The 17,890-nt window shown below is 44.1% G+C and overlaps 1 protein-coding gene and 1 long non-coding RNA gene across 2 annotated transcripts; one reads left to right on the top strand and one right to left on the bottom strand.

The window, feature by feature from the left end:
• Positions 1-1,456: 1,456 nt before the first annotated feature.
• On the top strand, positions 1,457-13,271 carry aldh4a1 (aldehyde dehydrogenase 4 family, member A1). The gene is made up of 15 exons (XM_040159701.1): positions 1,457-1,738; positions 6,095-6,188; positions 6,311-6,403; positions 6,675-6,722; positions 7,265-7,420; positions 7,617-7,766; positions 8,637-8,711; positions 9,238-9,425; positions 9,590-9,663; positions 9,874-10,070; positions 10,264-10,311; positions 10,403-10,555; positions 11,153-11,274; positions 11,815-11,933; positions 12,073-13,271. The coding sequence occupies exons 1-15, from the start codon at positions 1,698-1,700 to the stop codon at positions 12,183-12,185; spliced, it is 1,671 nt and encodes a 556-aa protein (XP_040015635.1). The 5' UTR covers positions 1,457-1,697; the 3' UTR covers positions 12,186-13,271.
• LOC120807532 lies at positions 4,773-5,895 on the bottom strand. Its single transcript, XR_005709837.1, has 3 exons — positions 5,712-5,895; positions 5,319-5,541; positions 4,773-4,981 (listed from the first exon to the last, which is right to left on the bottom strand). It is a non-coding gene; the product is annotated as an uncharacterized LOC120807532 (long non-coding RNA).
• Positions 13,272-17,890: the final 4,619 nt, after the last annotated feature.

The following is a 17,890-nucleotide window of genomic DNA, read 5'->3' as shown; positions in this document are numbered from 1 at the left end:
TTTAGCTGCTAATGCTTTTACTTTCTATAATGTTTTAATAAAATTGAACATGTTTATTATGTGTTTTTTTTTACTTTTATTGGAGTTAAAGAACTCAGTACGTCCTCCATCACTGACTATGGCTGGCAGCGTTTGCTAAAAATGATCTTGGGTGGAAAAGGGGGTTTTATGGATTCTTTTTAACTGTTCAGTGCAAGTTTCTTTTTTTCTTCCTTTAATAACAGAACAGTAGGTACATGAAACATTATGCAGGGATAGAGAGCATTCAGATAAATACATACAAAAGGACAGTCAAGAAAATAAATAAATACATTCAAACAATACACAACATGTCTGTACCGTATTCAACCACAATGCCACGTGTTTTCCCAGCTTTCTAATTTGGAAGATCTCTGATCATTCTGCCATATTGATGTAGTTCTTTACAAAAAATGGCCATCATTTGGTTTGGAGTCTATTTCTTCTTGTGAAAGTGGAGTTTTCTCATTAATAAAATCAATTTTGCAAAGAAAACCATTTCCTACAAATCTAATAAAAATGTCTCTGTTTGCTCAGTCACTCTCTAAACGAAATGCTGAATGTTTTGGTGTAAATACAGAACGGAAAATCATTTTATTATTTTTATTAATATTCATTTGAATTCCCTCTAATATATTTTTCACTGGATATATATCTGATGCAAAATTCTAAAAGAAACTTACTTTACTTTATTACTAAGGCAAAAAGTGTCGCTGGTTAATCAGAATTTATACCAGTTGAGCTCTACATAAAGAGAAGCTGAAAAATCTCCCTGGGTGCAGAGTCACATCTCACTGGATGTTTCTTATGTATTCATTTTAGCATCTATTCTTCGTAACACCAACGTCTGCGAGGAATTTCTGCCGCTGTCAGGTGGATCCAGAACCTCTAAGAAACGGATGGCAAAGCACTGAAAACAACTGCAATGTTGGTCTTGTGTTGTGTTGGACCTTTTATCCAAAAGATGTCCCAAAGATATCAGGTGATAATATGACAAATTGGACAATCTCCAAATAGACAGAGGCTTTTTTTAAATTTAGTTTGACAAAATTATCGTTCAAAACCAAACAGAGGCAAATGGAAAATAGGGCATGTGCGATTGATTCACAGAGGAGAACAAATATACAGATTAGTTGCTTTAAAGCTGGAAGAAGACAGAACGAAGTGTCTGTGGTGCGTTCATTCATTTCCAAACAAACTATAAAGTGTGTTCCCGCTCACAACGAGAGCGCGATGATGAAAGCCGTGGAGAGGAGGTCGAAAGATCAAGAAGCTGGTCAAATATAGAGCTTTCTTCTGTGGCCCGTGATTGGCCAAGGAGACTTTACTGTTTGCTGATTGGCCAGTCACAGACCCGCCTGCGGAATGCTCCATTTCACAGGGAGGAGGGGGGATTGTTCGACAGATTTTAACAAATAAAACAGGACGGTTCATTTGTTGGGTCATTAATGATTAACTAAATTCCCCGTTATCTAATTTTAGCGTTGGATTTAATAACTGCTTCCAAAGTGAACGGCAATCTGGCATTCAAAACTAAACGTGTCCCCCCGTGAAGCGTTAGTTGAGTCGGGGTTTGTAGTCCTGGACCTGGATCTGCTCCGACTATCAGTTATCGATCCCCGTGTCGGGTGTCCGCCGGTTTTCTCCGTCAGCTCGTGTTATCAGCCCGTGGTGGGAACATGCTCCGTGTGAGGGCGGCGGTGGGCCGGTCCTGGCGGGGGTAGGTACCAGCGAACGTTTCACACGAGCGGCCACGAGCCTGCCTCACCTCCGGGGTGACGGTTACAACATGTCAGCTAACGTTAGCTTCTCCTGGAACACCTCACGCAGCCCCGTTACACCTTATTTAACGACTCATCCGTGTCCGTCACCTCCAGTCTGTCTCTAATGCTCCAGACATGTTTCTGTCAGATTCATTAGTTGCACGTACAACTATTAATCGATTGGTTCATTAGAGAAATATTGTGGATTAATTTTGAGAGTCGGTTCATCTCCTTCAGTTGAATCGAAAACCTCATGCGTCACGTTTGGAGTCCTGAGCAGACTCGTGCCAGAAAATGTGCGCGGACTGTTCGTGTTGGGAAGGACGCTAAGATTTTCAAAGTCAGGGGGAAGGTTCTCCATTAGAACAGGTAGAAGTAAAACTCCGCTGCAGTTCTCCTCCAAACACCACCTGGTGTCCTACCCCACCTCTCACTGGCACACACTGGATCTGATTTGTGTGTCTCAGTGGCACATGCCACTGCTGGGCCGTGTGGCCCCCATGCCACAGGCAGGTACCGCTCCTGTTTTAGTCTCAGGTGCCGATTCTGAGCGGGGCGTCGTGGCTTTTCCACAGGAAAAACAGGAAATCGCTGTGTTTCGCTGCCATACTCCACTCCCCAGAAGATTATCCGATTCTTCACTGGCGTATGCCACTGCTGACCATTTAATCCCAGTTTGTGCCTCTTACGTACAAGCGTTACATTCAAGACTCAGTGGAAACCTTCCCTTTCTCCAAAAGATAAATTCCAGGTGATATCGTAAAAACCCAGAAGGTGGTCACTGTTGTTCTGAAGGTTTCTCCAGAATCCTCAAAGACTCTCCGAACATTTCATCCAGTCACAGCTTAGAAGTGGACAGAATAGCTTTTCACCCGCATACCTTCAGACCTGTACCTTCCAGGTTTTTCAAACATCACTGTTTATTTGTCTTTCAGAGAATGAGATGCTTAGTTCTGTAGCTCAGATGCATGGGAAGCACAAACTGGGTCTAGCCCCGGACGAAGTTTGACCATTAACACCAGCTATGTGCCAATGGACATGATCAAAATGACCTTTTATTTATTTAATGTGAGGAGCGGTATGCCGGTGAAGATTCTCAGTCATCCAGGTCACGGTGTGGTGTAAAAAGAAGCGGTATCTGTCTGTGGAACAGCAGTGATATGCTACTCAGTCACACAGGGGAAGATGTCAGTAAAAAACTGTCATAAGTCAGTGCAGAGTGGTATGTGCCAGCGGTAGACCAGCGGTAGACCAGCGGTAGACAGTTTTCATGTGCTACGTGCCGGTATAGCAGCAGAAACACACCGCTCGGACTCTGATACGCTCTGATATCAGTGCTCCTGTTGGAGTGGGGTCTAAAACACTTGGATACAGCTCAACGTCATATTCAGGTTTCTGGAGGATGGATGTGAGGACTTTGGGGATTCTGCACTTTCCTTCTTGTTCTTCTTAGAGTCAGTGTCTGATTCTCAGAAAGAACAAATGTTTATTCTCCTCTGACACCTGTAAAAACTCTCATTTCCAGATGTTAGTTATCTTTCTCTCTTGGCGTCCAGGCTACAAAAGCACAGGAGCTCAGTGTGGAGCTGAATGAGAGGCACATGTGTAGAAAAAAGGCTGTCAGAGAGTTTTCGGCTGTGTCCCAGGATGTTTGAGAGTCATCTGACCTGCCCTAGCCTATCATGCCACCGGCCAGCCTGTCCACCCCCCTCCAAAGGCCATTATCAACTCTGTGACCTTCAGTTCAGAAAGCTTAGACCGGTGTAGTTAATCATATATGAAAGGCTGAAGGCACCACAGACCTGCTGTGATGTAACTTTCAAAGAAACTGGATCGACCTGAAATCAGCTGTGCATCAGAAAAAAATGACTAAAATGAAGAAGTCAGTCAAACAAGGCTGCAACTAACACCTGCTCCATGAATGTCCAAAAAAGCTGAAAAGATCATTTTTCACAGTCACAATTTACTAAAGCTCAACGTGAACTCCTCAAATCACTTGTTTTGTCTGACTAACACTATGAAACCCAAATATATTCACTTTACCGTCACCATTAGGGAAAGAAAAGCATCACTACGAGACGCTACAAGCAGAGAATTTTTAACATTTTTCCTCGAAAAATGCCGTAGAGTAACGCGGGCGAGCAGTGTAAAATGGGGCTCGATCTCCTGTTGTCTAATTTCAAGTAACTTAATGTCAAACCAGAAACCTGCTCTCGTATGAAGAATTGTTGTCTATCCACATGTTACGTCAGGAATAAAAAAACTTATCTAGGGATGCGACAAATGATTATTTTTATCGTCAGTTTTTTTTTGCCAATTGCTGTCTTGAGTAATCGATTCCTGGTTTGGGCTGGAAAATGTGAAACGGTGAAAAATGTCCGTCACCAGACGTCCACAACCCAAAGATACTCGGTTTATTATCACGGAAGACGAAGAAAATGGAAGACGAATGTCTTGAATTATTTATCAATTATCAAAATAGTTGCTGATTTATTTTCTGTCTTTCGACTTGTTGATCGGCAGACAGTTTCAACAAGTGCGTACTAACATCAGGTCGACCAACTTTTCACTTGCAGTGCTGTGAAAGCCAAAGCTGGTTTTGTCATACGACTTCTACATGTTCTATTTGGTGGATCGCTGTCATAGAAGTGGGCTAGACTATCGGGACTCATATTTTTAGTTGAAAAACTGTGACTCTGCCTGTTGGCTCACAGAGAACTGGTGCTGAAACAATTGAAAGAAAAGGTAAAGCTTTATTTTATGTGTCCTAATTTCCGAATGAATTCTTATAAAGTTTCCTGGAACAAAATCTGTATAATGTTGCTTTTGAGGTCACTGTGAGTATAAACCAGCTCAGTAACACTGTAATGGGTGTAAAAACAAATAAACGTTTTAATCAGTTTCCCAGATATGATTGGTAGATCCTGTAAAACCTGTTACATGATAAAGTATAGTCATCTCAGTGCCACTGAAATAAAAGTTGTCATCTAAAACAGTTGGTTTTTTAACTTTCTATTCAATTCAGTTTTATTGATAAAGTGTCAAATCATAACACAAATCATCTCAAGGCCAAGACCTGACAGTGTTATGGAGGGAGGAACCATAACCGTAGAACCAGTTCCAGCAGGAGCAGCCACTCACTGAAGTCACCAAACCCACTCTGACTGCTCCGTTATCAGTTGGGCAGAATCCACAATCCCCTGCCACATGAAATTAATTTTACAATCACGTTTACACTTTAACAGCATGTGTGTCGGGTTTTCATCAAATGATGCATTTCACCCGATTACAATTCAAGAAAATCATGGATTCCAAGTTTTCTGATTTATAATCATATTTTGAAAATGGACTGTTTTTACAAACCATTTTAGTATTTAAGTTAAAACAGCAAAGTTTCCTTAGTTCCAGCGTTTTCTGTTTTTCCCTGTTTTTGTGACGGTAAACTGAGTTGCTGTGGGTTTTGGACTGTTGGTCGGACAAAACAAGACATTTTAAAGACGTCATCTTAAATTATGATGAGTATTTTTCACTACTTACTATTTAATTACTCCACAAAACTTTGACATCAGACTGTGAAGGTCGGACAGAAACAGTGCGTTACTGTGATTTACCTCCAAAGCACTTTTCAGGTGAGTCTGGAGAGACTCAGTAACTTTCACATTCACACCGACGAGCTTCATCTGTCAGAGGGAGAGACTGGAGATGAAATTCTGCATGGCCAAGACAGACACAGCAAAGCAAACGCACCTGTCAGTAAAATCTGTAAATATACAAAAAGCAATGAGAAACAGTAGGTGAAAACAAATGACAGCAGGTAAAACCAGTGAATAAGAAGAAGTTAAGATAAGACAATAAGACAGGGACAACAGCTGGAGTACAAATGAAGGGATTGTATTGCACAGACTCAAAATGAATGTGTGACTGTTGCACCTGACGTTGTGGTATCTCTGCCCTGAAGGAGGAAGCTGACTTTTTTTTAAAGGGATTCCAGGTTGATTCTGTTTGCCTTTTACCAAACTCTTCTCCAGCTCCACTGAGGGCTTACTGAAATACTGGCACGGCATTCGGGAGAGTCGAGCTGAAACCAGTTGTGGGAGTTCAACATCCTCCCACCATGACCAAGACTTTCATGGCCATTTGAAGCCAGCTCGGGTCAAAGGCAGCTGCTGATCTGTGCTGTTTTCCTGCCGAGTGGCCCCAGACAACACACTTTGGCTGGAGGCACGCTCTGAATGAATAGAGGGATTTTTTTAAGAAAGGGTTTTAAAGGCATTAACTACCTGTGGTGTGTGGGTGTGTGTGTGTCTTTTAAGGTTGAGAACCTTCCCTTGTGCAGCTGTGGAGGTGAAAAATGAGCCGATCCTGGGCTTCAAAGAGGGAAGCGCAGAAAGAAAAGAGCTGCTGAAGGTTAGAACCTGCTTGCGTTTGCCCAGCCGTCACAAAAACGGACTTTAATACACTCCGAACACCTGCGGAGCATGAGCCGTAGTTCGGTTTCTGTGCCTTTATCTTGACTTTACGTTTTTTAGGCCCTGGACAGTCTGAGGGGGCAGACAGAGGAGATCCCATGTGTGGTCGGAGATGAACATGTGTGGACCAAAGACATCAGATATCAGTTATCTGTGAGTAGAGTCAACAGCACCTTCTGTAATCTGAGCAAACTATTGCTACATGGAAACTCAGGTGCCGATCATTATATCGCTATTTGAATCATTATTCAAACATACAATAGAATAAGTTTACCCTGTTAGACGCAAAATAAAACTCAGCTGAATTTTCATTAATGTAATAACGCCTGATTTGAACCTTTATTATTTTTCCTTGACAAAAAATATTGTTTGTGTAATTTCACGAGTTTCGTGTATATTCATTTTTCTTTGTTTCTTTTCAAAGCCGTTCAATCACTCACATAAGGTGGCAAAGTTCTGTTATGCTGACAAGGTAAGATTTGTTTGAGAGTACACACCGCGCATGCACCAATCAGTTTTCTTTGTTTGGGGAGGGGGGGGTCAGTTCTGTATAAATGCACCTGTGGAGGATCAGATAACCTGCAGCCTCCCTCTCACTACTGAACACCGTCTCATTTTTACATACAGACTATTTATTTGGTTTTTGCACTTTTTAAAGTGAACAAATCTGATATTCTCCCTGATTTTCTGCTCCATTGTGTTGAGCAGCTCCACACAGTCACATGATCCTGAGGTAGAAAACCAGATTTCTGTTCATCCTTCATTATTGAACATATTTGGCATAGTTGAACACAGAGTAATGCACCAACAGGCACTGAAACAGACACGGTTTCTATCAGATTATTGAAAAAGGTCAAATGATATTTCCACTGTTTCACTCTGTCGAGGGGAGGGGGGGGGCTGTGAATACACATTGCTCTATGTTTGCAGCACCATGTAATTCTGGTTTTTAAGGCACTTACCAACCAGAGTCTGTACCAACCGCTTCTTTCTGCTTGAATGTGGCCGATGCAGGAGCTGATAAACAAAGCCATCCTGGCGTCTGTAGCAGCGAGGAGAGAGTGGGACCTGAAGCCCGTCCAGGACCGAGCCCAGATCCTCTTCAAGGCAGCCGATGTCATCAGTGGCCCCAAGAGGGCAGAGATCCTCGCCAAGACCATGATCGGACAGGTACAGGAGCTCAGACTGATCTGTTTAACCTGGTTTATCAGAGACAAATTGGGATTATTGGGAATATGGATCTTCACACAGAGGGAGAATAGACAAGGACATTAATCACACGACAAAATTGAATTGGATTCAGACAGATGTGTTAATTGGACAGAACACTTTAGTTTAATTCTGTGCCGTGTTGTATGCGTTTCAGGGTAAGACGGTGGTCCAGGCGGAGATCGATGCCGCTGCAGAGCTGATTGACTTCTTCAGATTTAATGCCAAGCATGCGATTGAGCTGGAGAAACAGCAGCCGATAGATGCAGATGGAAGCACCAACACCATGCTCTACCGTGGACTGGAGGTAAGAGCGTCTCATACTGTTGTACATGTCATTGCTGTGCTGAATACTGCTTTGTTGTTCCACTGTTGGTCAGTGAATAAATACCTCCAGTAAATGCTGGATTTCCATGTTGGGAAAAAACCTCAGCTGAATTTCTTTTCCCTAATGTGTCTTTCTTATTGTTGTACTGTAAATTACCTGGTGGGGGAAGGTTCCAGTCCTTAAAGGAGGGTTGACCGTAATTGTACAAAACTCTCATTCTTTTCTTTATTTTATTTTTCTACCTTTGTAGCTATTAAAAATTCTCTCTCTTCCTATAGTTCAGTCTCATTTTGATTGTTCATCCTGCAGTTTTCCACAACCCATTAAGAAAAAGCTTAAGATTCCTCAATATAAGCCGAAGATATGATACATCCGATCTAGAGCACAGACCTCCGCCGAGGCCAGTGTCAAACAACATACACCAGACTTAGAGGGAAAAATTCAAATTTATAGTGAATGATCCGGATCTGCCCCAAAATGTAATGGGTCCTTCCCTGGCCCAGGCCCCATCCCTCCACCAAGTTTGGTACAAATTGGTTCATTAATTTTGTGTGTAAATCTGCTGACAAACCAACAGACACGGTTGAAAACATGACCTCCTTGGCTGAGCTAAAAAAGACTTTTCTGTACACATTTCAATCTTACAGCTGAAAGAAGAAATAGTCAAGTTAAGCTTGTGGTAAATAGTCGACCTGTCTGTTTGAATAAGATCTGCCATCTTAAAGAAAACACGCTTTTAGCTTCATTGTGTTTTTATCCTCAATACGTTAATTGGATCGCAGTCTTGTTATATATCTTTTATTCTGGTCAAGTAAATCCATGTATGTATCTTCCTACCCTTTCTCTCAGGGTTTTGTAGCAGCTGTGGCTCCTTTTAACTTCACTGCCATTGGTGGAAACCTGGCAGGTACCCCAGCTCTGATGGTGAGTGTGGATACGTTTGTCTCTGTCGTCTGTGTGCGGTGCACTTCATGGCTGTTTTCTGTTCGGCTAACGAGGAAGTTAAATCGTCATCACTGCAGCCTCGTTTTTAGGAGATGGTGACGTCTCGTGACGCACGGTGTCTCAGCCGATCTATAGAAATGTAGAAATGTGAAACAGCTTGGAAGAAAAACACCTGACACCTGCTGCTCCAGCACTGATTGTGGATCTATGGCAGCATCACAGAACACAGAGGACAATAACTGATTAGAATAACACAAACAACACAGACAAAGAAAGTTGGTTGTCACTGAAACGGCGGAACGATGCGAGGAGGCAAGAAAAGCAGAGCCAGCCTGGACGGAGGAAGCAGGGTGAACAGAATGGAAAGCGGCCGCAGCGTTCGCTCAGCTTCAGCATTAGCTCGTGGACATTTTGCTCAGCCGTCGTGATCCTGACGATTCTGTCTGGGTGTCATACGATTTGCAAATATCTCTGTGCTTAGTTTTTTCCAACTCGTGTTTTCCAGGGTAACGTAGTTCTGTGGAAGCCCAGTGACACCGCCATGTCTGCAAGCTACGCTGTCTACAAAGTCCTGAGGGAGTGCGGTCTGCCCCCAAACATCATCCAGTTCCTGCCAGCCGATGGTCCGGTGTTCGGAGACACCATCACCTCCTCCGAGCACCTGACAGGCATCAACTTCACCGGCAGCGTCCCGTAAGACATGTCTTGGATATTAGAAAAGTGTCAGATCAGATGACACGCTGCTTGGTTTTATATCATAGGAATGTGTCACCCTGCACTAATCCTGTGGTTGTTTTACAGCCACTGGGGTTTCTGAATGACACCAGACCAATGCTTTGATTCAATCTGTTCTTTAGGACGTTCAAGCGTCTTTGGAAACAGGTCGCTCAGAACCTGGACGCCTACAGGACTTTCCCTCGACTGGCGGGAGGTGAGTGGCACCAGGCTGGACATAGAGCGGTGCTTTATAAATGCCATAGCTTTTTACTGTTGCCTTTACCATGCACAGACGTGAGTGCTACACACATTTTAAATAAGCCAGACACGTAGTGAACTCCTCTTCTCCTCTTTCTCTCTGAGAGGTACCTGAAGTAGCAGTTTGGGTTTTTGCGCCACTGAATGCGGCTCTTGATATTTTCAGAGTGCGGCGGGAAGAATTTCCACTTCGTCCACAAGTCTGCGGACATTCAGAGCGTGGTGACGGGGACGATCCGCTCAGCGTTTGAGTACGGAGGTCAGAAGTGTTCGGCCTGCTCCAGGATGTACGTTCCAGACAGCATTTGGCCGCAGATCCAACAGGGACTTCTGGACATTCACAAAAACATCAAAGTGGGAGATGTGAGTTCACAAAGAAGACAGAGAAGCAGTAGATTGAAATGACAGCCAGCTGTAATCATATTTTCATCATCCGTTTATCTGCAGATTCTTTTTCTCTGTTCATCGTTTATTCGATAAGAAATAGTGAATTATCCAGGCACACGGTGATTTCTGAGCATGTGGTCAAATAGTGATTTTCTCTTCTGTTCTGCAGCCTGTGGAAGACTTCAGCACCTTTTTCTCAGCTGTGATAGATGATAAGGTAGGACGATAAGGTTTTTGTCCGATTTTCAGTATATTGAAGCGTAACTTTTTATTACTGACTATATTTCCTCTTTTGGTTTCTCCTGCAGTCATTTGCTCGGATAAAGAAGTGGCTCGATCACGCCAAGTCCTCTCCCAATCTAAAGGTCATCGCTGGTGGCAACTGTGACGATAAGAGGGGTTACTTTGTGGAGCCGACCATCATCCAGACCGATGACCCGCAGGCTGCCATCATGAACGAGGTACTGATCATACGAGGGATTGTTGAATGAGGCTAAATGTCTTCGTGCTTTTATTCTGTCTCCCTGCACCGGGAACCAGTCTCGCTCCCTACTATAAAAATAAAAATGATTATGATTATTACAGTATATTGAACTAATGTAGACCAGTAAACACACAGTGTCCTCGTGTGAGGCTTTACTCTCATTTCTAATGATCTTTCTAATCTTCTCACAGAGAAAATGTCCTGTCCTGGTTAACAAAGCATTATGTGGCCTAAGCTCAGGACAAACAGATGGATTAGCTACATATCATGTGAAACGTGTCTCACAGAAACGTCCTCCGCTGTTTGCTTTACTAAGCCCACTCAAACCTTGTTTCACGCCCTGATTCACAACCTGAAAACACACCACAGCCGCATTATGTGTGTGTGTGTGTGTGTGTGTGGGTTTATTGGTCATCTCTAATACACTCCACTGTTCCCTTTACTTTCTCTATGAGTAAAAACAGGACACTTAGAGAAATACTTGTAAACCCGGTTTTAAAAAATTCAACCGGGATGTGTGTAGTAGGTTGTGTATCTTTACTAACGTTTGGTAACATGCTGTTGTGTCGCGCAGGAAATCTTTGGGCCGGTTCTGACAGTTTATGTTTATCCTGAGAACAACTACAAAGAGGTGCTGCAGCTGATAGACAACACGTCGCCGTACGCTCTGACAGGAGCAGTGTTCGCTCAGGACAAGTAAGACACGTTTACCTGCGCATCTGTGTTTCCGAAGGACGCGTTAGAGCGGGGCCTGTATTTAAAAAGCGTCTCAGAGTGGGAGATTTTGGCCAGCGAGGACTTCGTCCCTGCAAGGACGCGTACGTGTGTTTGGTCCTACTTTTAGAGCATTTTATCAGCCTTGTGAAATCTCTCCTGTCCGTCCTGACCTGTGTCTCAGACTGACATATGGTGCACCACATATTCATTGATCAAAAAGAGCTTACACCGATCAGCCAAGACATTAAAACCTGATCGGTGTATTAAAAGACCCCGTCTCTGCCTGAAACTCAGTCATTTTCTGACTGACCGTGTGGGGGATGCAGGAGAGAATATTCTGTCTGTACAGAGACCGAGGTCCTCACAGGACCAGCGAGGATCCCACGCCGGTCTCTCATACAGCTCGTCAGATGACGTGCTGCCATTCATCTCCCAACACTCTGAGACACTTGATAAATACGGGAGCAGAAAAACTGTCAAACTGGTCGGATGTTTCAGCCCGAGCGTTTTCCGTTGCAGGACCGTGATCGACCAGGCAGCTAAAGCCCTGAGAAACGCTGCAGGGAACTATTACGTAAACGACAAATCCACCGGCTCCATTGTCGCTCAGCAGCCATTTGGTGGCGCCAGAGCTTCAGGTAAGAGTTGTTACCTGTTCTCCGCACAGGATTATGAGAGTTTCTCCAGGTACAGTTCAGTCTGACTGCTGGTAACACCGATCTGTGATCCGGACACAAATGTAAACTGCATGATTTGTGAACTTTCCTCTTCGTCAAGGGACTAACGACAAACCTGGAGGTCCACACTACGTCCTGAGGTGGACGTCTCCGCAGGTGGTGAAGCAGACCCACGTCCCCCTCAGAGAGTGGAGGTACCCCTACATGGGCTGAGAGGGGGTCCAGGACTGAAGCCTGCTGGTCCCTCCCTCCATCCCTCCTTCAGCTCCAGGTGATCGTCCAGTCACCTACAACAACACACACACTTACAGACTCCTGCTGAACGAAACGAAGAGAGATCGTCTCCTCGTCTGAATCTCAGTCTGTCCACTGTCTCTTTGATAAAACCTTTGCACTGAACCTGGACCTGAATGTATCTTAGGAAACTGGAGCAGAATCACCAGCAGAGCGGTGAGAAAATCTTCCGTCCGGGACTCCAGAAACTCTCGTTTCATATGGAGCAGCTCTCGTAGATCGTCTCCGTGACAGTTTTAGCTGCTGGTACGTTAATCACTGAAAATCCCTGGAGAATAATGAAAATTGTTGCCCACTTATGTTCGTAGTCAGAGACCAAACCTGTGTCTACATGTTAAAGTATAGTTTTATTTTTAACCTGAATGAAATTAGAGCTGAAACGATCAATCGATCAATCAGTGAGTTGATCCACGGAAAAGTTTTTATGTCAATTTTAAGCCAACAAGTGGTCAAACTTGACTGGTTCCAGCCTCTGGTCTCTGTAGTCCTCTCTGAGGGTAATCTGAATCTATTTGGGTTTTGAGCTGTCGGTCCACGTTTGAAAAAATCAGCTCCGACATTTTTTACTGTTTTTTGACATTTTATAGCCTGAATGATTCATTAATTAATCAAGAGAATACCCGCTAGATTAATCCGTCAAGTTAAGATTAGGTCAATTTTAGAACATAGAAGTGTTCCTCTAAGAGTGCGTTACATGTAAAACAAAGAGATTTGATTGGTCCAAAGTCCATTAATGTCTAATATTTGTTCATTGAATTATGAAACACATCGTTGTTGATTCCTGCTTAGTCCTGACTTAGATTTTTGTGTTGCATTAAAATCCCTTTTTCTGTACCTGAGCGGTGATGTCAGCTCCACTCGCAGCGTCCTCTGTTTAATGAACAAGCCTGGGTCAGAACCTGTCCTCAAACAAATGATTTATTATATTTTCAGAACCTGTCTGCCTTAATAACTGTTAAATCAGATAGTTAATTTTTGACAATAAATATTAAATTATTGCTATAACTAATGTGGGCTTGTGTTGTTTCTTGGCTTCTTTTATAAACCACCTATGGCTGCATCATAGACAAGAGGTTTTCAAACTGATTCCAACATTTAAATCACACAGACATGAAAGACGTGTCGATCTGATTCAGTGAGACGTCCACTTCCTGAGGACATCCCTCCAGAATAAAGCTCCAGAAATCCACTTAGAAACCAGAGGAAAACGAGGCTGCAGAACTCCATTCAGAATCTTGATGTTTTTAAGTTTCCTTCAGTATCACAGTGATCCAGTGACAGTTGTCTGAACGTCCACGCCTACGCTGAGAACAGGAGCTGATCACAGCTGGTTCAGCAGCTTTTACTGGGACGGGTTGATGTGAACAGATATAGATTAAAATAAATGGGGATCAGGTTGCAGCTCACAGTGTGACTCACTGACTCTGACCTGTGGCTCTAAAGCTTGGAGCATGATCATCCCCCAAACAGAGATAAGACAGACAAGATCCATTAGCACTAACTTTTTTCACATTGCAGTGTCATTACATTGGTGTCAGTTGTCCGGGTTCTGTCTGAAGGGCCCCGGTGTCAGACTGAAAAGCTCTGCATTCACTCCGGTCCGGCTTGAGGATGAGTCCCGTCACACCCTCCGGGTCTCCCAGTACAGGTTTTATGACGTCTCCTCAGGATGTCCGTCTCAGAGTCTTCTGTCTCAGCAACAGGCCGCAGACGTGTCCGACCTAGAAGCAGAGAGACGCTTTTATTTTCAGCTCTTTACCGTCTCGTTTCCAAGCCCAGATTCTCATCTGTAGCGACTCGTTTCATCAACACAGTACTGAAGAACAATTTTGAGGTACTTGTGCTTGACTTGAGTATTTTCAGTATATTATTTTCAAAGTATTTTAAGTTGTAATTACTAGTTAATAAATCCTTTGCTAATGCTTCATAGATCAGTTAGAAGACACTAATGGGGACAAATCTTAGATTTGCCAGGTTGTGAGAAATCCCATCTGTGTTTTTTTGTTTTAATCCATTAGGTGATAAAGCAGTAAAGGAATGTTGGCAAAGGGTCACTCCGTGTCCAAGCAGCACCGTCTCAGGATTTGTTCAAACCTTGTCTATGTAATGGTTCGGTCTCAAAAGCAGCGCCTGTGAAATGTTTCTGTAAAATCCTCTGTTTTTTATATTATTTCTTTTTACGCCTGATCTGGGAAGACTTGTTTGGGCATTAACATCTGGAAAAGAACGCTTCCTAGCTTCACCAAACCTTGTTGGATGGAAGACAAACGTGTTTTCTGTAAACCATTAAAAACCTGTGCTACATGCCCCTTTGCTTTTATTAGGCCCCAGATTTGGAAAAAAGTGCATCAGTCCCATTTTGCAGCAGCGTGATATCAACCCTTATTTTTTCTGTCAGCACAATCTTCTATTCATTTGTGCCAATATTCGAGGTGTTGACACTACTTCAGTAAAGGTTCTCAATCTTTCTTCCACCTCTGTCTTCGTCTCCCTAATCACATCCCTGAATATTAGTACAAGTACAAGGAGGATTTCATCTACTGTGAAGAATAAATGACAATTATTGCACAAAGGTTCACAGATCCAGAATCAGCCTGTGGTGCTCATTTGCATTTCCACAAAAGTTTAATTGAAATTGATTGTTGAACTCCGTAAAGAGATCAACACTGATTCAACGCTCAGACATCCAGCGGGTCTGGTGTCATAATGAAGCCTCGCTCTCTGCTGCCATATTCACATGGAAATGCTAAGCTGCTTATTACCATATGGCCGCACTTAGAAGCAGTAAACTGTAGGAGCTGCAGGGAAATCGGACACACACTTGCCAGTCGCCAGCTCTGAATGGTGCGAGTGTGAGAAAGCTCCGGTCCCGTCTTTGTCCTGGGAGCAGCAGCTGGACCATTCACCCCCCCGAGAGCCTGTTTACACTGCGGACACCAAACTCCCGCCAAAAGACTTCACAGAGACACGCTGAAGTTTGGCTCTTAGGGAAACAGGACTTCGGTTTCTCTCTCAAAGTCCTCGAAGATCATCTTTTTTTTATCTCTTTTCACCTGTAGACAATTTACCTTTTTCTGTCTTTGCACAAGTTATTATCTTTTCCTGCCGTAGCAATGGCCGATATCATTCATTCCATACGGAGAGTGGTAGATAGAAACATTTATTTAGGATTCTGCAGGAGAGGCAGCTCTTCCTTTAGGCCACTTTGTCAAAGTCATGCACCCGTTTCCAGGAAAACAAGTGCAGGTACCAGAGGCCACTGTGTTGTTTCATTCATATCCAGCACAACTCTTCTGTGAGAGCAGCAAGTCGCAGGTAACCCTGAACCTGTGGGAATACAGTTCTCTTAAAACCCTGTCGTCACGACCGAGCCGACGTTTTCGCAGATGAACTCTACGTCGTTTACAGCGTTTTATTATTGCTGGTTTAAGATTGGCAGGACACAGTGCTGTGGTACATTTCCTCCATTTTGATTTGTCGTAACGCTTTTTATCCTCTGTCAGCTGCGGTTGTATAATCGAGCCCGACCCATTTAGACTTCTGTTTTTAAATGCCAGCGCTGATTAACACGCACTGCCCCGCCCAAATAAACTAATCATCCATGAACCAAGTAAAAACAACACATTTTATTTAGCTCTCAGAAGTAAAAACCGTCCTCTTATGCTGAAGGGTCCCTGTGAGTGATGTATTACATCGCTGGATTATCATCACTGATGCAGAATTTTAACGTCGTGGCCGTCTCAGGTGGAACTTGTTTCAATAAACTGATCATAGATGTTGTAGGATGTTAACCTGAGTCAATCTGTAACTGTAGCTGATCAATAAAAGTAGAGTAGAAAAAAGCAGGACGGGTCAGAGCCGCAGGTTCCCACGCTCACAGGCCAATAAGCATCAGCTCCTCCAATGACAAAGAACTGACAGGTGGAGTGAAAAGGAGAAATAAAAGCGAAAGGGCGGGAAGGAAGAAGACAAAGCTGTCTCAGTCCCACGTGTTTGTCCTCCACAGGGAAAACCTGATTATGACGAGGAGATGAAGGCTTTTTATTTTGGCTGTACGCTTCATTCTCGCTCCCGTTCGGAGAGAATAAAAACACATGAGAGTCCCGAGTGTGTCCACCTGAAGAATCCGGTCCAGTACTCCCTCTCTTTTAGCTCTGGTTCTGGTCTCCACCAGCTCCTGAGGGACATATAAACGTGTTAAACATCAGTGTGACGCAGGAGCATAGGGGTCACCGCCTCTGTGCTTCTGTTTGGAGCCACTCAACTCGTTAGGTCTTATTTTCTGTCTCATATTTCACCAAACTCAGCTTCATTGTTCTCCAGAGTCGTCCTTCGTCTCCCAACCGTCCACCTCACAGCTCGCTCTTGTTCCCGTCTCCGTGCAGACTGGGCACAAAGGGGGCACAAAGCATTCCTGACTCTGTTGTGATGAACCAGGCTTTGACTGAGGGGCCGGGGGGCAGGTGGTCCGAGTCACCCCCCTCCTCAACAAGTATCAACAAGTGTCCCTGTGACTGCAGCAGCGTCTCCGAGGAGCTGGGAAACGCCTGACCCCTGTGTAAGAAGCATTCCTGGGACGTGTGACGTGGGTTAACACGGGCGTCTGAGAAAGGACGCTGGCGGCGGGAAAACGTTACCATTGTCCAGAATCCTCTTTTGACACCGAGGCTTCTTTTCTCATGCGATTCATCCTCTGCCGTGGTCGGTTCTGGTGCTTTCCTGCTCACAAGAAAGTTTTTACCACAAAAGGAAGAGAGAAAGGACTTTATTCGTTTCAAAAGGAAAGCAGCCACGTCATATAAATTAATAATCGATAATCAATATCTCCAATCTTCCGCTGCTCAGCTCATGTTCAGGTTGTAACATGAATTAGGTTTCATTAATGTTAAAGTTTATTCATTTAGTAGCCGCCACTAAAAATCCATCACAGATCATGTTCTCGTTCAGAACTTTAATTACAAAATGATGAAAACTAAACTTCATCGCTCAGAAGCTGATTCCCTGATTCTCAGTCTTCAGTGTCTGGGTTTGGTTTGAGAGGAGAAGCCGCAACGTGGCTCAAAGCGGCGACGTTTCCGTAGCGAACATCTGCTGGAACATTTAGATGTTCGTCGACATTAAACCTGAACCCACGGTTCCTTCTGATCGCAACCCGGACACGTTTAAGTCCACATCCTCGGCCCCTGACGACGTCACCTTAGCTCAGCTTCGTCTCCATGTCTACGCGTCGCCTGCGGGTTCAGTTCGTCTCGGCTGTTTCGCTGCTGCTTCTCGTCTCATTCTCAGTGGACGAGTTTAGTCCCTAAATCTGGTTCTCCGGAGAACATCAGAGAACATTACGGACTGAGACAGAACCTTACTGAATGTAAGATGCATCTTGTCATATATATGATCATCTACCTGCTGAGTCTGAGGTGTCCTGTCAGTCTGGGAGGTGTGTGTGTGTGTGTGTGTGTGTGTGTGTGTGTGTGTGTGTGTGTGTGTGTGTGTGTGTGTGTGTGTGTGTGTGTCTTCCCCAGTAGCTGTCCAGATGGCCTATTGAGGTCGGGGTATAATGAGGGGCTGGAGGATCAGTGGCGGCTGCCGCGGGGTGGGGCGCTGCCCTGAATGGAGGCTGAAGTGTG

The sequence above is a fragment of the Xiphias gladius genome, chromosome 21 (genome assembly GCF_016859285.1).
Source record: "Xiphias gladius isolate SHS-SW01 ecotype Sanya breed wild chromosome 21, ASM1685928v1, whole genome shotgun sequence".
NCBI classification, from domain to species: Eukaryota; Metazoa; Chordata; class Actinopteri; order Istiophoriformes; family Xiphiidae; genus Xiphias; species Xiphias gladius.
This window is presented reverse-complemented; position numbering and strand designations above follow the sequence as displayed.